The sequence below is a fragment of the Lepidothrix coronata genome, unplaced genomic scaffold (assembly GCF_001604755.1).
Source record: "Lepidothrix coronata isolate B3197 unplaced genomic scaffold, Lepidothrix_coronata-1.0 Scaffold31, whole genome shotgun sequence".
NCBI classification, from domain to species: domain Eukaryota; kingdom Metazoa; phylum Chordata; class Aves; order Passeriformes; family Pipridae; genus Lepidothrix; species Lepidothrix coronata.
This window is the reverse complement of record NW_016690211.1, coordinates 3,221,942-3,249,922: the sequence shown is the minus strand read 5'-3', so window position 1 is coordinate 3,249,922 and position 27,981 is coordinate 3,221,942. Positions and strand designations below refer to the sequence as shown.

Below are 27,981 nucleotides of genomic sequence, written 5' to 3'. Positions count from 1 at the left end.
AGGTTGAGAATTTGGTGGAGATAAACTGGCCTCAATTGTCCTTGACTTATAGAAATTTCACTTTGGGTAGATAAAGGCAGTAATTAATGTGGAAGAAAACCCAGCCACCTCTAACCATTTTTCTATATAAGAACAAGAAAGTCAGTAATCAGTGTATCAAGGAGAGGTACTTGGATTTTTTGTATTTTTAGGCCTTTCTGTAACGCAAAGAGGTCAGCTCAACGAAACTCTCAGTTATTGAACCTAATTTCATATTAATTTCCCTTTATCACTTAGAGTAATTTTAATTGTCCATAACTGTTCTCTTTCCATGCAGCAGAAGAGTAGCCTAAGAGAACACAGCAGAGAGGGGTTATTTCCAAATAGATGGTTAAAGCATTGCACTAGAAAATCAAATTAGATTGCAATGAAATGCAGCTATAAAAATTCCTTTAGATTGATGAATTTTATGCAAGGACCCTCATTCAGTGATGCAATAGGATTTGCAGGATCTACATGCAGAAGTGCTAACTTCAGAGGAAAGAAATAATGTAATTGAGGAGGCTCTCTGCTCTCCAAGATGATATAAAGCAGACTCTTCAACTAAAATAACTTTAAACCAGAATGAATCGACATTTAGACAGGTGAAAAGGTAAATTTCTAGTGATGCCAACCTAATTATACAAAGTTAAAATGATAGACAGACTCCTGTTTGGTTGGTTTTGTTTTTTCCCCCATTGAGTCAAGACAACTGCTGATGTGCTTAAAATAAGGTACTTGATAAGTGCTTTCCTGTATTGGGACCATGGAACCCACTCAGCATTTTACAGGATTGATCTCCCATATAACCTATGAAAAATCCTTTATTTCTAGGGATTCTTTTTCTCTCTTTTTAGCACTATTGAGATTAATAGAATTTTGGCTTGTTAATGTTGTTGTATCATCTATCACCTAAATGCTAAGAATAGAATATAAAGATTCCACATTCCACATTTGCATTGACATTAGTACTTCAAAGTAAGACTTAAATCCTTTCTCTTATGCTACTGTTTCTAGTTCCTGCAGAGTTCTAAGGGAAACATTGAACAACTTCTTCAGAAAAATCCATTATAATACAGTGTTTCTGAACAGTGCTTTCTAAATAATCCGTACAATTTTTACAATTTTCAGTAATCTTCAAACCTCACAGACATTCTGGTAACATCTTTCAATTACTTGTGTGTGGAGATAAGTGGGTGGGCTTGATAGAGAGGAGGAAGCTGTGAAAAAAAACCTGCTATGTGGAACAGAGATTGTTTGTGAAATTACTTGTCTGGCTTTCTTGTAGTTTGCACTGAATCGGTTCTACCACTTCTGCAGTTATGTGGGTTTTTTAGGCTACATCTAGTAAAACAGAATGATTACTATGACACTATGATCCAATATGACTCAAAAATCAGGTAGACTGAAAGTTGATCATAAGTTAATTAAAAATAATAAGACCAGCCCATTTTGTTGCTGTGGTATTTTGTGAAAGTAATATCAGGGTATTTCACAGGCGCAGAGGCAGGTTGGATTGTGAGCAGTGCTGCCCTGTTTGGTGTCTGACAAAAGAGTTAGGGTCAAGAGAGACAAATAACTGCACATTTTGCAGTGATGACAACCTTCATATACAAAGTTGAAATAATGGACAGAGTTGGTTAGTTGGGTTTTTTTCCCACTGGATCAAGGCACTTGCTCATGCCTTTAAAATAAGGTACTAACTAAGTGCTTTGCTGGGTTAGGCAGGAAATGCTAATGCTGCATCACCTGAAAATGCGTATTTTGTTATTGAACGAATTAATGTATGAAGTTCTTGCTTGGTTAGATGCTGGGTGGGGTGGGTCCATACTGTGTTAACAGAAAGTGGTGAGGCATTTCCATTGCTAAGGCAGCCTGATTTAAATGTTAAGAGCGTAATCAGTTTGGTCATTCTGAGTTTGCCGTGAAAAACAATAGCAAGGATTAGTGCTCTGGCACTATATATTATACTTGCTGTAGTATTTTCCATATAAAATCTGCCTGACAAATGAAGCAATCCTTATCTGTAATCAATAACGTACATTCAAATTACCAGCATCTTGGTACCAGTGCACTTTTTATCAATGAACTGTGTCTGAAAGTAATCAGTGATAGATTAATCCACTTTTGTATCAACAGTATTTCGGAAATAATGCTAATATATCCCTCACTGACACAAACTAGCAAGGGGGAAAATAAAATGAAAGAAAGCAACCCAAGAAATAAAAACTGAAATGAGTAAATAGGTGCTGTGGCTGACTTGTCCTTCAGCTTCATGCCACTGCTGAGGAATCCTCCCACTTGGCCCAACTTTTATTGAACTGGAGGAAATTAAATGTGAACTCAAGCATAGGAAATGGAGTTTCATACATCTGAGACAGCCAATTAATGTGATTTTTAGGTTTCCACTGTTTTGGTAAGGTGGGAGTTTTGAGGCAGGAGAAGAATGGGTTTTAATATAGGGATTATTTAATTTGTAATTTTCTGTGAGAGTCATTTACTTTATAGCTACCACCTGAAACAGAGAAAAAAAATAAATTTCATGATATTTCTGGAATTAGCACATTCCCTACTGTCAGTCTGGTGAACCAAAATTTCATACATCTCCTTTACTACATATTTTTAATCCTATGAATGCAGTTAGGAAAAGTAAACCTAATTCAGAATATTTGAGCTGTCAAAAATTCAAATTCCTGAGCTTATGAGTACCCCTAGGTGGCACTACATGCTTTTTTTGTTCACAAATAATCAAATACTTTATACGTAAATAAAAGCAAAATCACAATAGCTTAATACACGATAAATACATTTCCATATTTTCTCCAATAAAGTGGCTAATATGTTTTCTTTTCAACAACTGTTATGGTTAAACACCAGACAGCAACTAAGTATCATACATCCACTCGCTCACTTCCATCCCACCTTCTTGCATTGGTGGGATGAGGAGAAGATAAAGGAAAGAAAAGGAAATAGAACTCATGTGTTGAGAAAGGAACAGTTTAATAACTGAAATAAAGTAAAAGATAATAATGAAAATAATGATGATGATGATGATGATGATGATGATAATAAAAAAACCACCACCACCACCATGTCAGATCTCCTGGCCATGCTCCCCCCCAGCCTCTTTTGCATCTGCTTGCTGGTAGAGCATGGAACACTGAAAAGTCCTTAATTTAGGGTGAGCACTACTGAGCAGCAACTAAAACATCACTAATGTTACCACCATTATTCACATACTAAATCCAAACCATGGCACTGTACCAGCTACTAAGAAAAAGAATCATTCTATCCCAGCTAAAACCAGTACAATAACTCATGGAATAAAACTGTTATTGTCTGAGCATTGTGTGGTATTGTACTAAATTTTTTTAGAATTTTGTGAAAAATATGTGATTTTTCTTTAAAAAGGTATAAATTTCACTAAAATATGTTTCTATTTTTATTTAAATTCTAGCATGTTTTAATGGTAAAAGCCATGCCAACAGGGAGAGAATGGACAAACAGGAATGGACTGGATCTGAGTGGTTGACCTGTTTCATAAGAATAAAGACTCTCACAATAAAATTCATATACAATGAATTGAAAATGTTATAAAGAAATAGGGGTTTTTCTACATCAACTGACAGCCACTTATGTCAAGATACTAATGGGTTAACACATTTAGCAGGTTTTGAAGACATGTAGACTGTTGAAAGGTAGGTAAGAGGAATTATATAAGACAAGGTTAGTCCTACCATGTTAAAATCAATAGGAAATGGGCAAACCAATAAATGTTAGTCTGGAATAAGTGATCCCATGTTTGGTTTTGTTCCCTTTTTTATTTCTTTACATCCATGTCTAGGCTTTTTTAATGGAAACTAGCACATTCTATGTGGATTAATCCAGTCTGGTGACCAGTAAGTGTTTCAGTATGTTAATAATGATGTTCCTCTTTTCAATCTGTTGACTACTTTTAGTGAGGAACTGTCCTAAAATACAAAATCTAGCAAGACTTCCTCATGGGTTTGACATGAGGAAGACAGAAGACCCCCTCCCCCCCATAAGACTGCATCAGCTTTTCATGTGGTGCAAATATGCACCAGGGCATGACTACATGAGTACTCAGGCTGGCTCAGCAATCTCATCTTCATTGCATAGGGTTTACTTGTCAAAAGAGTCTGTCAAGGGAGCAGAGGAACTACAGATATTTCCTACCCTCTCCATCACCAGGAAGAAGTGGCCTGGCATGTTGGGGCAGCCCTCTTTCAAATTTCTTTCTATGGGGAACAAAGAACTCTCCGGCCCTTGGAGTGTGGAGAACAATAAACTCCACAACTGCAGTAAAATAACCTAGAAAATCCTCTGTAATCATCTTTAGGTACTAAGACTAGAATGTGAGTCTTCCCAGGTGCCTTTTAAATTGAGTGGAGCTGCCCTTCCAGAGGGCAGTTTCTGTCATCTGGGTTTCCTGCTCGAGCAACACTGGAGGGTTTTTCCATAGATGGTACCCAGCTGGCTTGTTTATTGAGAAAGGCAGGAGGCTTAGGGGTTGGTCTGTGTGTGCAGTATGAGAGCAGTCTTCTCTGATTCTTTCTTTTGGCTTTTTATACAGAGGTGTGCTCCATATGAATCACCATTATTGCTGGGCTCCAACTGGTAAATTGTATAGGTCTATATATATTTATGTGTAGACTTTTCAGTGTGATCACCAATATCAACTGTATTAATAAGCTTCAAAAGGTAAAGTGTGACAGTTGAGCTGCTGGTGGTATCAAAGAGGAATGTCTGTGACAGCATTTCTTAGCAATCAGTAGTTATGGTCACATCTGGGCCGCTCCTGAAGTAGCACTGGGGATGATGACTTCAGTCCTATTGGCTTGGGGATAATTGTTTCTGTGTAGAAGAACATCTAGTGTGGAGGAACTGAAGTAACCAAAGCTGGTTGCTTGAGGTCATAGTATCTCAAGTCGGAAAGGACATGTAAGGACCATTGAGAACTCTCTGTTCATTGCATGACTACCTGAAACTAAACCACAGGATCAAGAGCATCCTCTAGATATTCCTTGAACTCTGACATGCTTGGTGTTGTGAGGAGGCTATTCCAGGGACCAGCCATCCTCTCAGTGAACAACCTTTTGCTAATGTTCAATCTGAACTTCTCCTGATGCAGCTTCATTCCACTTCCTTGTGTCCTGCTGCTGGTCGCTAGAGAGAGGTGATCAGCACCTCCCACTCCACTGCCCCTCCATGATGAAGCTGCGAGGTCCCTCCTCAGCCTTCTCTTCTCAGAGCTGAACAAGCCAAGTGACCTCAGACATTCCTCCCAAGACATGGCCTTGGATCTTTCACCAACTCGATCACTCTCTTCTGAACATACTCTAGTAAATTGATGTCCTTCTTCTACTGAGGCACCCAAAATTGCAGACAGTACTTGAGACCCACACTAGTGCAGTGTAGAGCAGGACCATGTTCAGAAATACTGGGTTTTCATTGTATGCATTAAACTGAACAGTATTTTTTCTGAATCCTTACTTAGTGAGGCTTAGGTGATGTTGCTTAGCAGAACAGTTTTTGTACCTTTTTTAAGCTGGTGTAAAATAAGCAATAGTAGAAATAGCAAGGAAATTTTGTAATGGGTTGTGCATGTTTTCTATGCTGGATTTCAGTGCTTGGTGACTTGGGCTAGAGTTTATACATAAAAATTTAACAGAGAGTGATGTCTCTCTCCTGTCAATTTCCTGCTAAATAGTGTGTTAGTCCACAACACATATAAAGCAGTATGAGAGTATTGTCTCATAGGTCATCAGAGGAAGATGCAAGAGTAGTAAACGCCTACATGACACTGCAGTTAGGTGAGGTTCAGTCTCCATGACAGTCTATGTAAACTTCAAAATATGCAAAATCTACAAATTTGTCTCTAGCTTGCTTTTCAGAAAGGAGCATGTTCACCAGCATGGACGATTTCACTGCTACAGATAGAAAAAATGCAAGAACATTTAGTACAGACTGGTATAATGTTGCTGTTTGTTGATAACAAAGAGATGTGCCTGTTCTCAGTGCCAGGAGTACAGACACACAAATAAAACTTGACCTTACATACATTTAGATGTAAGGATGTATAAGGAAATGTTAGTGAACCGTTTTGCTATTTCAGGCATAAAATCAAAATATGCAACATGATAAAATAGGGAGTAATTTTTGAAATGAACTGAAATCCATATGAACCACAGCTTTTCTCTTTTGGTTATCTTTGCCAAACAGTTTTCTCTCCCTCCTGGATACATGCCTCCTAAAACCTCTCCGCTTATGTTTGGGACATACTAACTGGCATTTAATTTAATTCAACCACAAGAGAAGAGGGAAAATCAAGTGAAATTCTGGATCCACTGAAGACAACACCAAAATCCTACAGACTTGTGGGAATAAAGATTTCCTTAGGATACCTGGAGGTATATACATCCCCCAAAAAAACTCTGTTAACATTCTTAAGAAAGGATCTTTTTGAAAGCAAAGAAGAAAAGGGGAAGGATATTATTGTGCATTGAGTGTGGCATTGATTTATGCTGCATTTACATAGAAATGGTACATTTGGTAGTGAAACACTTTTGAGGAGTGTGGATAAGGTAGGAGATATCCTATTTATGTTAATACATTATATCCATCAACAGAAAACAAATTGTACATTCTCTTCCCATTTTAACAGTTGTACTTCAATGACGAGAAAAGATTTACCAGTAAACTAATGCAATAACATTCCGCTTATAGCTGAGAGCGAAATACTGAGAGAGCAGATAATTGTTTCAGAATTGTGCTCTTTCAGAAGGGAAGAATCAATACTCACTGAAGTGGAAAGGGAAGACCAGTTGAAAGGAAAAATAAAAAGTTTGAAAGAAAGATGTTGGAGAGACCTGATTGTGATTTAAAGAGGGTTTAGTCTGTGATTACATAATCTCTTCCATGTTTTTACATAATGATGTACTTCATTAGTTGTTTTGCTTTGACTTTCAGAGATACTGTTCACTTTATTGTTACCGTGACTCAGTGAACTCCTTTGTTCAAGACAGGAGGTGGGGGGGAGGGAGAGGAAATAAAAAAGAGTGTAACTAATTCTTTAGGCTTTTTTAATATAAATAATATTTTTCATTGTTTCTCCTCATGTAAAGACACTGACTGCTCCCACTCCATAGTCTCAGGGGGATAAATGGGGTGAATACTATTTGTTTGAAAATATATGTGATAAATATATGACTTCTTGTGCTGGGTGCACAAGAAAAAATGTAGCAAGCCTAAAAGGGTCCTCTGTCTGCTGAGCAGTCACTCTTTGTCCAGATAGCCTGTAGAGAGCCGGGGATGAGAGCCATGTCTTCTCATTCTCAACAATGAGCTGTTCTGAAGTTAGTATTGTAAAGAACCAAAAGTGGGCAGAATAAGTGCAGGTCTGGCGCACAGCGCAGTCTGAATGTTTAACATGAGGCATGTTAAAAAAGTAAGCCAACCTTTATTTATTTTTAAAGTGTTTATTCCAGAAATAGAAGTCATATGGTAGCCAGTCAAACCACAAAGGATTTCCTGAAATGATCGTGACTGTGGGTTGGGATTTTTTTTTTTATTATTTTTCTATTTAGCACTGAAAATTATGACATTTTAATGTATAGAAAACATGTGGATGACCCAGAAATGATTATTACTTTTTTTCTGGGCATCAGACAGAAGAGAAAAAACTGTATTTTGCAGGTTGATTTATAAAAAATGGCAGTTGTTTTTTGCGAGTTGTGGGGCTAGGAATACTAGAGCAAGTTCCATGCAGATGGATTAGCCAAACGACAGGGTCATTGGGGCAGGTGATAAATTGTCCAGAGTAATTTCAAAATTGTGCTTCAGGGAATACTGCCTGGTAGAGAATTGAGTAAGTGCTACTCCACATTCAGAGGTCTTTCAGAAAACTCCCTGCAGCCTGTTTTCGTTGCTCATAGAACATCTCTACAGGGCAAGAACTGGATGGACAAATAGTTTTCACAGCTCTGTAAAACCATGACTTCTCTATGCTTTTCTCCTGCTCTTTTCCCTTCCTTGAGTGATGCCACACACATATATGCCCCACAGGCACATGACAGTTATGCAGCTGGAAAAGTATTTGGAGATAAAACATTATCTGGCTTGTGAGATGGGGTTGCTTGGAAACTGCCCATATTTTATTTTCACCACCTCATTTGAAATAAGAGGGGCTGATAAGTAAGAGTCTGCCACTATCCCCACACAAATGCTTCAAGACACTCTGACTCTCTGCATGAAGAGCTCAGCTTACATGCTTGATCGTGACATGTGGGCAAGCCTAGTCAACTGGAAAAAAAAGAAGAAAACCAAATGTCCTCTCTATATTACAATATAGACAATGTCAGTAGAGGTGAGTGCAAAAAGGGCAGCCTGCAGCCTCGATGGCAGCAGGCCAATGCTCCCCATGGCACTCACCAGCTTTGTGGCTCAGAGACATGCTTCAGTGCTTCTTGTTTTTCCATCCTTGTCAACCATGTGTGAGGTGCTGTCACCCAGTTCTCCTGTTCGTTGATGGAACTACCTGAACCATGCACATCCTTAGTTAGCCCATTTCCACACATGCTGAGTTGGTTTTTGCATGTATTGGTTACAACTGTTCTCCTCCCTCTTGGCACATCTGTGTTTTCTGTCCTTCCCTTCTTGGGCTATTAGCTCTACCATGTGTGAACCAAGTCTTTGGAAACATTTGAAGCACCTAGTGCTTAGCTGATGCTGCCAAACACAATGATAAAAATATCTCTCCATCCCACTATCACTCTGCAATTGCGTAAATACTGTCCTTGCTACTCAGTCAACGTCACAGCACAGTCAGAGAGATGTAATCTGCAGTGCTGGGAGCACACACAATAAATGTTTCCAGGATTTGGACTCCTGGAAACAAAAGATTTCTGTAATTTAGGATTAAATTGGTAAAAGTAAGATGACTGAAATGCAAACTCTTCCATTTTTATTGTAAGCCTTACAGTAATGCTTTTCTTTCTGTGTTCCAGTTCCTCAAGTTGTGTGATTTTGCAAACATCTCAGACTTATTACTGGGTTTTGGGTGGGTTTTTTTTAATAGCTGTTTTTAGCCTCCAGTTTTCTTCCAGGGAAGTTTGACAGGCGTGCAAATATGAACAACCCAAAGCATATTTTTACATGAATCACAGGTTTTATGGGGTTACCAAAATCACAATTATATTGGCTTGATGTTGGCAATATTGCTATGATGTTGTAGTTGAAATACTGACCTTTTCATTGTAGCCACTGGGTACAGTCACTCCAAAAAAGAATGGACAGAGTTACTTGCTCTAAATTAAAGAACTTTTTCTGGATATTTTTTGATGTGATATTAATATTCTCCATTGGAGTGTATGAAAAAAAACCAAAACAAATGAAAGAGGATAAAGAGGATATGGCACAGGGACAGAGTATAAAAAAATTAGAACATGTGAAATGGATGAACTGAAAATGTACTGCAGGGATGCTCTGGGGAACAAGAATAAGAGAAAGCACAGAAACCAGGGGAAAATTCTCATCTACTTGCTGAAAGTAAATCCTTTTCCTACAGATGTTTGGTAACAGAAGAGTCTGCCTTTAAAAATATAGAATGAGTCAAAATTGTGATACTAATTTGGAATTGCTTGTAATTGAGAAAGAGAAAGGATACTCTTTTCTTTAAAATAATGATGTGATACTTCTTTAACAATCTTTCTTTTCTTTTAAATGTGAGCAATATACAGAAACCAGAAAAGGAAAATATCAGAAGATTAGAGCTGTAAAAAATAAGGACTAGACAGAAACAGACTGATGGAGAAGGAAAGGCAGTTGATTGCAACCTGTATTGTAGAGGAATGCACTCAAACATCAACAAGAAATATCTTGTAACAGCAATGGAAAGGGAATGGCAGATAAAACTATCAAATATCCCAAAGGAAATGTCCCAAAGTTTTCCTTCTGTTCATGTCTCTTTCAAGTTCTTAGCCTCAAATTTTGCTTCACCACGTCCTCTTCATTGGCTGCCAATCTTTTGACGGTCATATATGAGTTATGTTCTTTCTTAATAGCGGGGTTGAGTCCAGCTGGACTGCACTGTCAGGGTCAGCAGGGAAAGTAGAAACAGGACACTGGATAAAGGGTGTGGGGGGGTAGCATACTAAACTCACTCAAAGGCCGACAAGTGAATGCAGTTAGTTCATAAGAAAGTGTGAAACAAGAGATGTTTTTGCTTTGTGCTGTGCTCAGTGTTGCTATGTGGCAGCACAGCACTGAACTGCAGCCTGTGATGTCAAGGAAGAGGTAACACAAGTACCAATCTGCACTATCATGATGTCAGCGAGGGGGCTTTAATTGCTGGTGTGCTTGTAACAGGTTGGGTCTGTAGATGGGTGTCAAAGGCTGCACGAAGAGCTCTTGAGAACAGACGAAATTCTGTCACTTTTGCTTTTGTAAATAATGAGCTGTAAGAAAGCAACTTAAATTACTGAGCCTTCATCAATATGGTTTGAGAGTAGGATGTTTCCCCTAAAAAGGTCTCTGGTTGTTTCTAAATCTGTGGTTTTGCATAACACAGGATGGAGCAACATGCAGCTAATTTTTTTGACATCCATTTGAATCCACTGGAAAAGGCTGCAGACAATCCTTGCAGCAGATTGGTGCAAGATTGCAAGGAATGTGTGCACACAAGATTATTTCTGTTACCAAATGCAGAATGGACTTAAATACTGTTCTGAAGGAGATCTGGCAGTAGTATCTAGCTAACAGAAATGTTGATACCACTAAATCAAAATAGATGACAATACAGAGATTTTCTTGGGAGAAATAAGGAGGTATATTGTCTAATAGAACGGGAAAGGCCAACTGAGAACATGCATAGAACTAGCAGTAATTGTGCAAAAGGTGTTTATTTGTATAGTGTTGAACAACATATCACTCAAGAGTCAGCAGTCACATAAAATCTGAACACAATCAGGAAATGCTCAGATCGAATCTCTGAAGATAGACCATAGGTCTCCATAGTGGAACTCCAGTGTCAGCAAAAGCCATAGTAGGGAGCCAGAGCCAGCTTTTGGGAAGTGCAGCCTAGTGGATTTGTCTTGTTCCATTATTCATATGGTGAGCATTGTGCTTAAAGAGGTATGAGTTAAAAAAAAGTTACTAAATGTAAACTTTTCTTTGAGGGACTATATAATAGTAAACATTGTGAGGGGTGCCGTGGTTTTACACATTAGGCTTGCTGTGCACTAACAGGTTTCTTTTTCAACCATTTTTCATTTCAAATGGCTTTCTTTTTCAAAATACTTTAGCATAGTGAAATAACCATGTTAAAATATTATCAATTAATATTATTTTCTCAAAAAACAATGGGAAAACAGTCTGGACAAAATGTTCCCTCATCAGGTCTTCAATGCTATGACTGATAGCATTAAAATATGAAATCTAAGTTGATTGCATGTTGAACTCTGAAAAATTTTAGCCATAAGACACAAGTGCTAATTTAAATATTTTGAAAACAGACTAAAATCAAAGAACTCAAACAGAACCATAAAAGAACACTTATTTCTTCTTACTGTAGTTCCTCTTTTCTGATGTTACTTTTATGACTTTTTTTTTTTTTCTGAGTATCTCAGTTTTTCATAAACTCGCAAACTATCCTTAGAGATCTGTAGAAACTTTTGAGTATTCAGAACTGGGAGCAAATTGTGTTTGTGTATATACTAGCATACACTCACTTCTTCTAATAATGACAACCACACCTTTATTGAATGTCGAACAATTGAAACCAGAATAATTAAGCATTTGAAATTTCTTCTCAAGATTGTTTTATGTCCTAAACCAAATAAACATAGTATTTTTGAAGAGAGGCTATTGTATGCAAATCTCTCAAGTAATTTCTTTTAAATGGTAATATTTTTTTGACTACATATTTCTTTTTATCATGAAACTGAATTCTTCATTTCTGCTGGCAATTTTTCAGGCAAATTATTGAGATTACTATTCTGTGTTCCTACCCAGGCATCAGGGGTTTTCTTTTTATATTAAACTTTTAAAACCCTAAAAGAGATCCTCTGTGTGATTTTGACTGGCAGTAAGATTTTAACTGGAGACTTCATTTGCACTTCCCAGGTAAAAATTTTCTGTCATTCAATTAGCCATATAATTTTAAAAATAATTTTTCAATATTGTGAAACATTGACTTAGACCTCAAATCATTGCTTTATAATTGGAAGAGTAATTTCTTCAATTTGTATAGTTTTAGATGTTATTTTTTTGATTTTTATGTGGTTTTATGTGTTTTTAATGTGTTATTATGAAATATGAGTGACTTAATCATATTTGCTATTACCAGGATTTTCATAGGAAGAAATCGATTTTATATATTTTGGCCTTTAAGCATTCAGGTGATGAACAGTTCTGACTTTAACACAGATCAACTACCTTGACTTGTACTGATACCATTAGGGTTTTTTAATAAGTATTTTGTAATTGGCCTATGAACTCTTCATTTAGATTCCTATAAAAAGCAAAGTTTAGATTCTAATATAGTATTCTAATATGGTATTTTACATATTTTATTCATATCTTATATTTAATCTTAAAACCCAAATCTACAAGCATTAAAGTAATCGTGCCTCATAAAGCAACATTTTTTTTGCTTTTTAAATTAAGGTATTGCATGCTATTAAAAGAAAGCATTCAGAACCAGTTAAGTCGCAGAACTTTTATTCCACAGGAAATTTAAGATAATGACTTAAATTTTCAACTCCTTGCCCATTATTTCCATGTTTGGAAGATTAACCTGAACAGCTTCAGTAAGACACCAGCTGAAATTTCCCAGGAGAAATATTCTTCATTATTTCTGTTGTTTTCAATGAGATCATTACACTGCTATATTATAATTAGGACAATTGGTCTGAAGCTCAGATATGTGGCAATGTGTCTTTGGGAGTAGGCATCAGTAAAAAGAATTGTATTTAATGATGTTAATGAACCATCCATTTAAATCTCAAACTGATACTTTTGGGGGAGTTAGGATGATGCAAGAGAAAAGTTTCCACACACTTTCATTTGCTTCCCAAACCTGGTTCTGGTTGAGACAAGAGGGGCAACTTGAAATATATGCAGCCTGTTATGACATACAGACCTAGTGAAAAAATTGTTTTACAGCAATAAGTTTCATATGCAATTTTTGTAAACAAGAAAGCTTTCAAGTTTCTGTGTATATCCAATCTTTAGTACTTCACCTACTGTCAGAAAGTATCTGATTTCATTTTGTGTTCACAGAGTTGGGAAGTTAAAAAAGATTAGTACCTTAAAAAAATTAAAAAAAAGTAAGTTTAGGAAAATACTGAGATTGAAAGATGTTGGTTACATGTGTCCCGTTTGTACAGTGATGATTGTAAAAATATGTTGGATGTGCTGTTCCTTTCCACCTATTTGTAAATGCATTGAAATCATTGTACCTGCTTTGTGTTTATTCATTTTGATTGAATTACACTGTTTGATCCAGGAGTCTGGGAGGCCGGATCATGTCCCACTCATTTCAGTGGCAGGTACAGTCAGGGCACTGCCTTGTTCCTCTGTCTAAATACCTGTCTCTGAGGAAAAGACCTAATGTTCTGAGGGTAGAGTGTGATTATCTCCAAAGTCATGCTTTAAAAAGGGAAAAAAATTGGTTCAGGGTTTGACAAACTTGAATGATCAAAAATATCCTAGAATAATTTTATCAGACATGCACTTTTTGTGAAGACTTCGGTTCTTTCTAAGGCTCTTCCTGCGTTGTCTCAGCATTTTTGACACATTTTGTGGTAGATTTCTTCATAAATATATGTCTGGTATTTATCATTTATTTCAAATTCATTAAGGATGAAAACTACTTGCTACAACTGGGAAACACAGGCTTCAGAATCTGGTATTAATTTCTAAAAATGCAGTCAGGTCCCTGACTTTATGCCCTTACATTTGAAAAGTTATAGGCACTGATATTTTTAGTTAGGATTCACATTGCTTCTTCAACTGCCCTTTTCAGCATTGTGAGAATCCCTGCCTTGGCCTTTCTGTGAGCAGATGAGTGTTGGTGAATTTCTCTTATCTTGTTGCTGCCAAAGTATATCTGCACGTTAATATGAGAAACAGTTCCTCTCGCTCAGCTAGTAAGAAAAGTCAAAAATAATATTTTGAGCCATTTAGAGTCTTGCTGTATCTTCATGCTGCCTTCTTTTTAAGATATAAATAATTATAAAAGATAATAAATGTCCCTTCTAGCTCAGCGCTACACTCAGAATTCTGTCTCCAGCTTGAGTCCAGTGATGCTGCCACTTGAGATACTCAGTCCATCAAGAAGCCTGAGCTGAAATTCAGGTGATGCTGATGCTTGAAATAATATAGAAATGGGAAAGGACCAATACTTCAAGCTGAGAAAGCTCTCAATCTCTGTAATCATGTGCAGTTTCTGTATTTTTTATCATATGGTCATTCTCAGTTTGGTACTATAACTTAAGGAGAAGAGTTTCAGCTAAATTCTGTCGTGGAGGCAGGCTGTTAGTATTGCATGTTTGTGTCTTTCTGATAGCTGTGAACTCTATTTTGTTTGGTTTTACTTTGTTTCAGTTAAGATAAAAGCTTAGTCTAATAAGGTACTTTCTGTCATCAATATAAGTGATGAATGAGCCCTCCACCTCTGCAAAAACAGTGAAAATTAGCACTGTATAATTTGTTTCAGGATCCTGAGGTTTGTCATTCTTTGCTTGCTTTTTTCATCATATGATTAAAGTGACTGCTTCTTCTATTTAGATGTCAAGACAGGTCACACACACTTATCACAACAGGATAACAAAATCACACATTTTGACAGTGAAGTCATGCCCTCTGTGTGAGAGGTAGTATTTAGTATGGCATTGGCCAATTTAGAAAATAAGTATTGCTGAATTGAGGTATAGTAAGTACATTTTGCTTCCTGGTTATATGTGACCTTTTCAAGTTTTGCCCAAGTCTTTCTTCAACAAAGTGGTTTTATTAATGCTTTCAGGTTTGACCTGTCATGTTTGTATTTTGTTGTGCTGGTTTTTTTTGTTCTGCAGAAGCTGTTTTCTATTTGTACCTGTCTTGAATTGGAATAAATGGGAATTCTATTATAAAATCTAATGTTGGATTGACTCCACCTAGAAAGTAACAAATTTTAAAGGTCAGATAAAATAGGCCATTCTCAGCTCTTTTTTCCAAATCATCCTCATGGCTGGGCTTCGCATATGAAGATTAGGGAAAGGTCTCTACCCACGTTTGACACAAGCGTGCTGGTGGCTAAAAAGGCCAATATGAGACAGGCATGTCTGGTTGCAAAAGGCACAGCAGAAAGACTCTTTAGGTGGTAAATTCTGCAAGACACGATTCTTTCTGCGTTGCCTTTTCTCCTCGAGAGTGATCCTGTGTGTGTTCTCGAAGGAAGCAGCAATGTTATAGATGGTGTGTCTCCAGACCTCCTGATTGGAGACCAGAGTAGACCAATTATGTTGATCAATATGGCCAAGGCTGAGATGTTGTTTCAGGGAGTCCTTGTATCTTCTCTTTGGGGCTCCTCTCTTGTGGCAGCCGGTGGCAAGTTCACCATAAAGCAAGATCTTAGGAAGGCGGTGGTCCTTCATCCTGGAGACGTGCCCTGCCCAGTGCAGCTGTGTTCTCAGTAACATGGCCTCAATACTTGTGACTGCTGTTTGCTCTAGAACAGATGTATTGGTCACATAATCCGACCAGTGGATGTTTAGGATTGTACGGAGGCAGCGTTGATGGAAGCGTTGTAGGAGTCGCAGGGGGTGGCGGTAGATGACCCATGATTCAGATCCATATAAGAGAGTAGACAGCACCATGGCTCTGTAAACACTGATCTTTGTACTTTTCTTCAAGTGTTTATTTCGCCAAACTCTTTTATGAAGCTTTCTGAAAGCACTATATGCTTTTGCTAACCTGTTGTCTATCTCTCCGTCGATCTTACCATCTGAGGAGATGAGGCTACCTAGGTAATTAAACTGCTGGACTGATTTGAGCACTGATTGGTCAATGGTGATATGGGGATGATGAAAGACTTCCTGAGGTGCAGGTTGCTAGAGAACTTCTGTTTTCTTTAAACTGACTTCCAGTTCAAAAAACTCAGCAGCGTCTGCAAAGCAGGATATTAAATGCTGCAGAGCTGCTTCTGTGTGAGCAGCAAGGGCAGCATCATCAGCATAAAGCAGCTCCCGGACAAGATGGTTTAAGGTCTTAGTGTGGGCCTTCAGTCGCCTTAGGTTTTTTTCCAAATATGTTTGATTAAAAATAGTTTGCTCTGTTTATTAAATAGCTGGTGTTTTCCCTTCAGGGCCAACCAAAGCAGAAGCAGATCCTTGCGTTTGTCATCAGCTTAAGGTCACAAATACAATTGGATTAGATAATGCTATATACCTTTCCCCACTACTGAATTATCAATGATGAAGTATTTATAATAAAATTAAGCACACATATCAGGAATCAGTTGAGTGTAAAATGTTACCCTGAGGGCATAGGCAGGCATTTCAATCAATATGTGTTTACATCTCCTTATGCCCGATGTACTTCACTGTAGAGTATAGTAACCTGCAACTCTCAAAGAAATCGGCTTTGGTAGGAGTTGAATCAGACCCATGGTATCCCAAGTGATATTTAGGAAAAATATCTTTTGAAGTCGGTTTGTTGAATATGAAATGAATAAACAAAAGAGCCATGATTGCCTTTCATTGTTTAAAGAAGATTGAGAGATGGATGCTCAAAAAGAGGCTTTGTGCTTTCCCTTTTAAATTATTTTATTTCCAGATGAGTTTTGTTACAACCACTATCTTCGAAGTAAACATTCAGCTCCGGTAGGAAAATTCAGATCCTATGGTTTATAATCTCTGTTTAGTGGGTGCTCTGATGGATAAAAATAATAGTTTTGGGCTGACCCAGAGGCTGAACCAAAAAAACCCTTGTCATTTATATACTATTTTATAACTGTTGTTTTTTTATAACTGTTATTCTGCCCTGCAGTCTAGTTGGAAGTTCCAGTGTTGCTCTAGGTACTGCTTTCAGCATGCTTTCCACAGCTGCAAATGTGTAGCTCTTCCTGTCTCCCCACTGTGGCTATTTAATATTTGAGACTCCACACACAGCTCACTTGGTATGAGTGCCATTTCATATTGCCCAAGGCATGATGCAGATCTTAATCTGAAGAGTAAACCCAGGACAGTTTTGTGATACTAAGCACCTTTAGTCCTTCTGAGGATGGAAGAAGTGTCAGCATGAGCTCAATGATGGGAGAGGTGAATAAATTTTTCCAAGAAGTCCCAAGTATTTTTTTTTGTTGTTATTTAATTAGAAAAATTCTAATAATTTTTATAAGTCAATTTTTATCTAAACTGAATGTAATAATCAAAAGCAGTGGAATCACCATCCCTGGAGGTGTTCAAGAAATGACTAGATGTGGCACTTAGTGCCATGGTCTAGTTGACAAGGTGGTGTTTGGTCAAAGGTTGGAGTTGATGATCTTAATAGTTGTATGGTTGTGTATAAACTGAATTAAAAATCACAACTGAACAAATATTACGTGCCACTTATCAGAAGGCAGAAGAGGTAACCCATGCGTTCCACAACAGCAGTTCAAAAGATTCTGTGTTCACTTGGTTAAACTATATGTGCACTGTTAATTTACTAAGACAGCCCCCAAATACTATTCAGCAAGTGGGCTGGTAAGACTGGAACAGTTTTTCTTTCTCAGGCTCAAAAGTCGGTTAGCAGGACTGATTTGAAGTATACGATCCATTATAAATGTGAGGAAGGAATAGTCTGCTTTCTGCTTCTTACGTGGGAATGAAAAGAGTCAATAAAGTGTGAGTGAAAACTGAGATAAAACATGTGAACTCTGACTTCTTCAGCTATTTCTTGTACTCTGTAATACTTTGCCAAAATATCAGAAACTGTTAATCTATGGTTTCATTTCAGACATTATCAGAGGCATTGTGAGTTCTTCAGGCAAAAATTTAAGATTTCCAGGCTATCGAGAAAAGGTTAGAAAAGGAAAAAACTACGAGTTCTTAGAAGTGAGTTCGCAAACTACATTTTTTATTAGACATGATTTTAAAGTACATGGAAACTATGAAAAATGACAGCACTATAGCCAAACCCCCCAAATAAACATGATAATAATAAAAAGTATCATGTGTAATTGAAATGAAGCTGAGTAGTAACAAAAAAAGGAGAAATATCTATGAACTCTGTCCTATTATGTAAAATAAAAGTGTGAAAACAGTTCTCAAGAGAATTTTAATTTTTTCTCAGGTGCAGTAATCTCATGTCACTTTAGTAATTTTTTGGAAATACATTGTCCAAAATTTTCAACTCCTTCTGCTTAAGCTGAATATTTAGGTATGAAACTAGAATCTAAATAAAGTGGCCAGATATTCAAATGTGTTTTACAGCTGTAATTCCTGCTTAATTGCATGGCATTTTTGGATGGTAAGTGTTTAATGATGGACAGGCACTTATATTTAACTACATAAGGGTTTAGGGACCTAACTTATGTGCAAGTGTTTGAGTTATTTCTGTTATGAATAGTATCTTATTAAGAAATCCATTGAAACAGAGAGATTTGACCACACATCCATACTACAAAATCAAGTTAAGTTGATTTGTGGTCTTATATTTCTTCCTATCCCACGGAAGAAGCAGCTGATGGACAAGCCACCATTTGCTTAAACAAGTGACATTGACTTCCTGTCCTCTAGTTTCTCTCCTAGCAAACTACACTTCACACATCTCCTAGGAGTTTTAATGAGTTTTAATATGAGGTTTAGCTCATTAATACTGGAATTGTAATGTGTGATTACAAATAAATACTATAAAAAGATGACTTCTTTACTATTCTTGTTTCAATCAATTCCTGAATGGAAGAACTTTAAACATGCAATATATGACTTCAATCCGCAGAGCATTTTGGCTATTAAAAAGCCGCACTCCTCCCAGGCCCCAAATGTAAATATATCAATACAATACTATGAACAAATATTCTTGTTTACATTGTACAAAGTATGCTTGGGGTATTTTTTTGTTTTGTTTTGTTTTGTTTTTTCAAACCAAACACATATTGCCATAAGAAGTTCCTTTTTTGGCAAAAAAAATATCAACTGTTATTTGCTGATGGAAGAACAGGCAGAGATTTTTAAAAATCTTGCCTAAGATTTTTTTTTAAGTTCTTTTCTTTAATACAGAGTTATCATAGGTATTAGGATAGATATATAAATATTAAACTATATAAGCAAAAGACTAGTGATAAAAGTATAGTATGTTTGAAAAGCTGATAAAACATTACTGTGTTATGCAATCTAGATAATATCCCAGATATGTTCATGCATTTTTAACACTGCACACTAAGCTTCCCAGGAACTATTTCTGGAGCCAACAGTTTCAGAACTGATAGAAGGTTGCAGTGTTGTACACAGACTGTTGCAGTCATTTCCTTGGATGGATTTGATTTCACATAAAATTTTCAACATGTTCTCGTTCTTGCAGTATGTGACCATTTCTGCAGAGCCACAGTACTAATGAAAAAGCTTTGAAGAAAACAGTGATAAGATAGAACAGTCCTTGCAGAGCCCAAACCCTACAGCATAATGCCTAAGCCCATAGTTGCAGAGGCAGGATAAGGGTTCAGGAGCCTTGAGTATACGTGAGTGCTGGGTTTTGGTCTCCAGAGAGTTTTGAGAACCTCATCCTCCCTTGCGTCTCTTACAGTAAAGCCTAATGGGAAGTTTGAAGGAAAACTGAAAATTTTCGTGTGATCAGGAATTATCTGCACTTTGCAGTTTTAGTATAGTAACCATATAGACAAAGTACAACCTGAATGCGTGCTGGTGCTCCAAACCAGTAGTAATCCTTGCTATTTTTTCCAGTTCTTTAAAATAAAATAATTTCAGTGTACACGTCCACTATTTTGAAAAGTTCATATCAGCTACTGAAACTTAAACTATTGAAATAGCTGTAACAAAAATACATTTCTCAATAAGAAAAATGTATAATGGTGACAGTTTCTGTTTCTTTCCATTTACAGTATCTCCTAAATATCAGTGTCATCTGCTCAACTTTGGCAGCAGCTAGATGGTATTTGGATAAGGCTTATGTTACAAGCACCTATTTCCAATGATTGTCGAACTGGAATTTGGAATATGTTCTCTTAAGGTCCCCTAGATTGAAAAAAGGTTTTGTCCACAGAGTTAGTGTCTGAGGTATATTTCTAATATGCAGGTTTTGCATTTTGGGACTCAAAATATACACTGTCATTTTCAAACAAGAACCAAATCGCACTAACAGGAAATTAAAGACACCACAATTTGCTTTCCATATTTGTACTTGCACTCATTTACAAGGTGGATACTTAATCTCTGCTTTTAGTTTAGATATATAAAAGTTAGGATACAAATATTCTGTCTTTCATGTGTGAATTCTTTTATTTACAAATACAAAATGTCATGTGCCCGTATGCCTGTATACCTCTCGCAATCTGATGTTTTCATCTTCATCTCCTAAAGCCTCTGCGTTCTATGTCTATCCATACAATTAAATAGTATTTTCAACTTAAAATTCCATGAAATAACAACTGGACATTCTTCATCTCCTAAATGTAACACCTGCATAGTGATAATTATGCATATAAAGAAGTTATATATTTATATTGAGTAGACTGAATTATTAATAAGTAAAGAATATGTCTGTATTTACATTTTGGAAGTACATTGAAACCAATATAGCAGAAAAGTGCTAAATGTATTTTTCCATACTACTTGGCAGCTGACTGCTGCTGTTCATGCAAATTCTGCCCAACAAATTTGCCCATCACAAACTTGAAAATGTCTGTGTTGTTTTTGAGAATTATATGTGTGATTTGCTGAAAGGCACTTTTCATATGCAAACATTTTTTTGTCATAAGAATGGAGGAATATATTGAAATCCAAATTACTGTATTAGTTCAATATAAACTTAGCTACTACAGATGAGTAGCCATAAAATTATCAGTATTTCAGGAAAATAGCTAATGATTAAGAGCAATTAACTATCTTTTTGTGATTTTTGCTTGGTGAACTGGTACATGCAAATAGTATAGAAATAGAAGTCAAAAAATGTAACACTACTCATATTGTTTCTTCAGTCAGATTTTTTTGCTTTTAAGAAGGTAATAAATGTAAAAGTGAATTTTCTGAAGGGGTCATTAAATGTCCCACAAGTTTGTGAGTATTTAAATACCAAGTTCATACAAAAGTAATGGTTTCACTAGCTTTACCAAGCTTTTTTGATTTGTGAGTCTTGCTTCAGTTGAAAGGAATTGTAAGCTTTAAGAAAACACTTTAGCAGGTGACTTCTATCCAATATATGCCTTTTTCAGCAGCTTACATAACCCTGGCTTGCAGCCAAGAGTCAGGTGTGTCAGCATAGTTCTCTGCTGAAATTACCATGCTCAAATTAATGGTCCTTGCTGAGAAACCTCAGCTTTTTTAGAAGTTCAGGGTGATACTTGTTTTCCTTTAACCTGCCTGATAAGAATGAAATTATTTGCGTTTCTGATTTGCAACATGTACATCATCTGTATTTTCTGTCTGCAGATTTTCCACATGACGTATGATCTGGCCAGTGCAGTGGTGAGAATCTTTAATCTCATTGGAATGATGCTCCTGCTGTGCCACTGGGATGGTTGTCTACAGTTTTTAGTACCATTACTCCAGGATTTCCCACCAGATTGCTGGGTGTCCCTAAACGGTATGGTTGTAAGTATTGTTCATTTTTCATTGTGCTTTCTAAACATTACTATTCTAAACAGTTAGCTTCAGAACTTAGTGTAAAACTACATGCTTAGTAATATGCTGCCCTGCAATTTATTCAAAGTTACTTCTGTATTTTATTGGCTCACTTGCTAATGAACTAAAGTTTGTTTTGCAGTCCTTATCATCAATACCATGATATTGACTCATGGTTAGTAAATGAGCCAGAAAATACTCTCAGTTTTAAGGTAATTTTAATTTGTTAACCCTCATTCCCCCAAAAAAACCACCAAAAGAAATATGGAACACTCAGTTCACCAGTGGTTTCAGTTTAATCTGTAGTTTCAGAATGCTCCTGAAAGTATATTATTGCTGTTTGCATCATCTAATGTTATCCTCAGTTTGTTTTGTAAATAATGTCTGGGTCATCTCACGATCCGTTGTTCCCATCTTAAAGGTCAACATGAAATTTTTCTAAGTAAAATAAGATAAATAGATTTAGTTGTATGATACTCTTCTGTGTGGGAACAGAATGTTCAAGGACAGAATGTAACTGTGCGTTATTTATAAGGAAGAGTAATGATATTCTTCTTAAAGGACAATGGCTATGAAAAATATAGTTCTTTATCAAGTCAGATAACACAGCAATATAGAGGACATTTTTATATGTACTACACTGAAAAAGTTGTTGAAAAGGGCTTATAGCAAAAAGAAGCAGCCCAAGCAGCTCTCTCATTGGACATCTGAAAACATGTGTCTCTCCAGTTTTTACAATCTTAGAATCCATAAACCAGCACTGTTTACTGTAGATTGGCATCTTGCTCGGTCCCACATATTTCTATCATAGAACCATTTGTTCCTTTAAGAATGTGATACTGCACATTAATGTGGAAGCTCCTTGACTAAGATTGTCAGTCATAGAGACAAGTAGTTGCAGTCATAAAGCAACATCTTTAATGATAAGCAGCATTTTGGTGACACCTCATTGTGCTGCTTTTCTGAAAAAAAAATAATTCTGACATATCTTCAGATATGGGATTGCTACAATAAAAGTAGGTCAGCATAATGCTGACTGGCACATCTTTCCATTCTGCTGTATTCTGGGTTCTGCTTTCTAACATCTTCCAGTCACATTTACAAAGGGTAAATATTCTACCAGCTTTTTAAAGATCTGGATGAAAATCGTTCTAGCAAGTGAAAGGAAGGCTTGGATTACACTGAATTGAAGTATTTAACTTTTAGAGAACACTGAACTATTATATTCTCTTTGCTGCTTAAGAGCTACATTCAATAAAAAAAGCTATAAACTCTATGTACCACACTCTATAAACCACACTCAGGTTTTTTTTTATGGAAACAATACTCTCTTCTTACTGGCCACATAATCTTGGAAAGGTCCTTTCTGAAAGTTGCACCTTTAAAAATTTTTTGTCAGGCTATTGAATTTCTTCTGTTGAATGAACGTAGGGGAGAGGTCTGAATATAATGTTCACAGTGTAGGCAGTCTTTTAGGCCACTGGTAAGAGAAAGAGTTGTGAACTGCCAGCCTGGAATCAGAAGCATATTTAAGACACCTCTTGAGGAAAACATCTAGATGTTTGTTCTGACCACGTCATGGTGTTTTGAGACATTTCATGGTTGCTTTCCATGCTCTGAAAAATAATTCTTTAGCACCGAAAACAGATGGAGAAGCAGTCATGGAATCTCAGCCCTCTAAAATAATAGAGGAAATAGAACGATGATAATGATGATGATCATGGTTATCTGCTTTTCTAGTCTATTCAGAATCTAACTGACTGCTAACTTTAGAGTTTGGAAGGGCTTCATGCTCCTGATACTACAAGAGCTTAGGCAAGAGGGGTGCTTTACTGCCCTCATATGCTGTAGCCTGTAACGATCTAATCTAGTCTGAATTGTAAAACTTTTGTTAATGAAGTGACTGCATGTGATACTGGGGTTTGTACTCAAAGTAAAATTTTAGACTTATTCATTGTAATTGTTGGCTTGAAGACTTATTCAAGCCAATGTGTGCTCAGCCAGAAAAAGTTAGTTTTTCTAAAATGTAAGCCAGTTGTGAGCCAGAGCATTTGCAGATAATGTGATGATAAAGAAAGTGAAGATGCCATGAGGATGCTGTGCTGTTTCCTCAGTTGACACAGCCTAGCCTTTTCTTCCAGTCCACAGTTCCCTTCTGTCTTGCACATTAGTTGCTTCAGGCTGCGGAGTGCAAGAACTTCTAAAAGCCTTCTCCTGAAAGCTGTTTCTTCTCTTTGAACTGATACTTATTCAAATTCCATGGGCATGCTCCTGGGTTTACTTTATAAATACTTGTAAAAAAAATACATAAGTTAAATTTAATGTCACAAAGGTGTAGGAAAATGAACCGAAGCTGCAGTTTGCTTACTTCCTCTCTGAACAATGCCACTGAATGCAATTAAAGTGAAACAAATTGGTTGGATTTTTATCTTTGAAAGGATATTAGGAAAGTCATAGTGCAACATGAAGGAGTCTATAAAATGGAAAGCTCTCTCTGTAAAAGGAAATAGGATCACCACTGGTTTATACTGTACCAACCTACAGCCTAAGTAATTTAACAAAATATGTTCAGGTCCCATTGGTATACTCTCTTCAGTAATAATAATTATGACCCCATATTGTATCTGTACTCTCAGCTTAACCTTCTTGGACAGTTCCTAGCGCTGGCCTTCACGTTGCTGTGAAATGACTGCCAGAGCTGACATCTTCCTTTGATTGATGTGATCCCACTTGCTCACTTGCTCACTTCTGTATCTTTGTTGCCATTTGATTGTACTGACTTTACTAGTGCTGAGTACTGTGGACAGGCAGGATCTTATGCTCTTCCAGAATATCAATGCACTTGTCTTTAAAAATAGGAACACTGGTAAATATAATATAAAAGTAAGTAGCAGCTGTTTTTCCACCTCACTTTAAGCCATGTTTGAGCTAATCCACTACAGCCAAAATAGCAGTCAATTACCTCTATGAGGAAATATGGCTCTTTGATGCCATTCCTAGTTTTTTTTAACACTAGGATTTCATTCCAAAAAAGGTCTTTTCTGAAGAAGTTTCACAGACTTTCCTAAAGATGCTCCCTAATTTCTCCTTGGCTCAGAAAACCTATTATCTGCCGCTCCTTGTGTGATTTATCATCAGCTTTTTGATCTGCATTGCTTTAGACTAGTGTACTTCCATAATGACTCATAGACCAAACATCTTTATCATGCTTCAGAGTTTGAGCCAGTAGTTCCTTAGAAAATTAGGAGTAAAACTTGCAATTGAAACCACGGAGGCACAAAATCAGAAAAGCACAGTAATCCTCTTCTATAATCACTCTGTGCAAACCAAGATTCTGCATTTTGCAATCAATTTCAGCTGCAGTAATTGAAAGAAAAGTGCATGATTCCCAATTGATGAACTGTTACAGTCAGGTCTTATATGGGACAGGGATTCTAGGCAAGTAGAAATGAGAGATGACATTTTTGCCATTGATGCCATCTGGCCATCTAAGCATGACAGCCTGCAATAAAGCATCCCTTGCAGTAGATCATTAATAACAGTAACTGAAGATTCCCAACCTATATTTTCCTGTCTATATTTGCAATAATTTGTTGTATGGTTAGGAAAACGTATGGTCCTTTAAGCAAGGTATTTTCCTGGTCTTTACAGATATTTCATTTATAATGTTCCCTTTGTGAGACACAAATCTAGAAAAGAGGTATAGAATTTAAGTTGAATGGTGAGTTTTTTAAAGCCAAAAGGGATTTTAAAGCTTTTGGAAAGGCTTTGTTTTGCTGGCATTTCTCCTGTTTGCTCAGCAAGAACACTTCAGGTACTCTGGTTTTTTTGTTTTATCTTTCCCTTTCTGTCCTTGCAGTTGGATTGTTTGCATGTCTCAGGTTGTTTTAGGTTTGGATTTGGTGAAGGGGATTTTGCATTGTATTAACGCCCGTTTGTGTCACTTAATTGCCTCAGGGGCAAAGGAAATCAGATGTTAGAGTTCAGATCTTCATCTCTGATGGCATCAGCATTGCTAGAAAAAGAATTTGGAAGTTTTTGCTGTAGAATCTGAAAGTCTCTCTCATTATAAAGTGAATTACTTAAATGAATATTTGATAGGGAAATTCAGAGATGGTGAGGATTTATAACGCTCTGAGCTGTACTAATATATATGTAATATGCAAAAAAGATATTTAGTAATAACACGCAAAACTTGAATTTTAATTCTCAGCATTTCTTACTAATGGACACCATTTTCAATTACACAATCAGTTGTTTTTTTTTCTAGTAAGATTTTTGATTTACTTAATGGAGTGCAAGGAATGCATTATAGTAATTTGATGTGTTATTCTGCATTGGGTTTTCTCCCTTTTGATAATGCATCAGTGTAGCACCTTCTTCCCTATAGCTGGCCATCAGAGAAGCTAATTTTCTCGTGAGATTTTTCCTCATTTGATCATGATGTGATAGTTATAATTTAGAGTTTCCAAAATGTTTTTGAGTACCTTTTTATTATATGGCAAAATATTGTAGAGCCACATTTAAAACATTAGATTCTTCTGATTTCATTTGCAATGCTTAGCAATAAACGCTTATGTAAATCAAATCCAAGAATCTTAAATTGGCTGCTTAAACAATATGGAACATATGGGAATCATCTGATTACTAGAGGCACTAAGGATCTGGTGAGGTATACTACTACTCTAATGTATTTTATAATCATATATTTGTATTTATGTGTGCGTATTTAATTAGAGCAATGCTTCTTGGAACAGATGAAGGAGTGAAATTACCAATCAGAGATGGACTGTGATCAAAGTTAGTGGAATTGCCCAAGTCAGATGCTTTATTTACAACACAATTTGGAAATATTGTAATACCAATAACAACAATATATAACATTCTTAGGACTAAGATATCCTTATTTTTGAAATTTACAGTGAATAATTATATCCATTCTAGTACATGCAGCTGTTCAGAATTCAGTTACTGCTCTCTCTCTTGCACATAGCACTGACCTAGTCACTGAGGTGACTAGGTCACTCTTTCCTCCTGCATCAAGATGATGAAATAATGACCTGTTTCACTGGTTTGGCATGAAGTGATAGGCCTAAAACTGTATTAGCTCAGGAAGATTTACTAGTTTGTGTGATTTGACAGTATAAGAAACTGCAGAGGAAAATTTTGTAGATGTGCAGAGCTAAATGACAAGGTACGTTTAATGCAGACTGAGGACATGTGTTAACTGCGTTACCAAAAGTTTATGCCAAGCTAGCAAGGACTAGAGAAATAGGGTGTCTGAGGACACTGTTGATTTAATTCAGTGTGTTGTGACCAATGAAGAGGAAAACAAATGAAGTTCTCATTTTTACAACAACTACTGAGACTTAAGGAAGCCCACATAGGTTTTGGCTTATGTTTTTTTCTGTTCTCTGACAGGTTAGCAGGTCATCTGCTTTTGCAGGCCTAGAATGGCAAATAATAATAACTTTTTTTCCAAACTCCTTGCTTTTGATGTGATGTTCTTTATATTTTTTGATGTCTAATATATTTTTCGTACTGTGTACTTTTGCTTAGGTAAAAACAGTTACTAGATTTCTTGTGTCTCTTAGTTTTTGAAAATATTTCATTTTTTTTCTGTGTATTTATTTCTGCCATTGATGTCTGCTCAGTTTATAACTTCTGGTTTATTATATTAATACCATGAACTAATTGAGATGTAGAACCTTGAAAGCTGAAAAATAAAGGTGTAAAATCAATTACAGGGAGGTTTAAAACTTTCTAAAAGTTTAACATTAGAGAAAGTATTCATGTTACACATGAATATTTGGATTACAAAAGGGAAAAAAGTGTTTCAAAGAAGGTATTCCCAATTGTAATCACACAAGTCCACCACCTTTGAAAATTTTTAGCATCATGAATTTAACTATGGTCATAAGCCCTACTACCTTACTTTACTCTCATCAAAATGCTTAAATCTTAATGTTATCATATGAATGTAATTATTTAATGCTGATGGTGATAGCTGGTGATAGATATTTCAGTAGATATTAGTGCTCAATGCTACAGAGGAAAGATCTAAATTAGGACTCGTGTTTGTAAGTATTGATTGTAGGACTATGTTACTGATGTGATAATA

General features: G+C 36.5%; 1 protein-coding gene across 1 annotated transcript in view; it reads left to right on the top strand.

Moving 5' to 3' along the window:
- The window catches only part of HCN1 (hyperpolarization activated cyclic nucleotide gated potassium channel 1), a 199,778-nt gene that overhangs the window by 87,442 nt on the left and 84,355 nt on the right, over nt 1-27,981 (top strand). Inside the window, exon 3 of the mRNA XM_017811364.1 lies at nt 21,669-21,830. Coding sequence (XP_017666853.1) covers nt 21,669-21,830 — 162 coding nt within the window. The remainder of the gene's footprint in view (nt 1-21,668; nt 21,831-27,981) is intronic.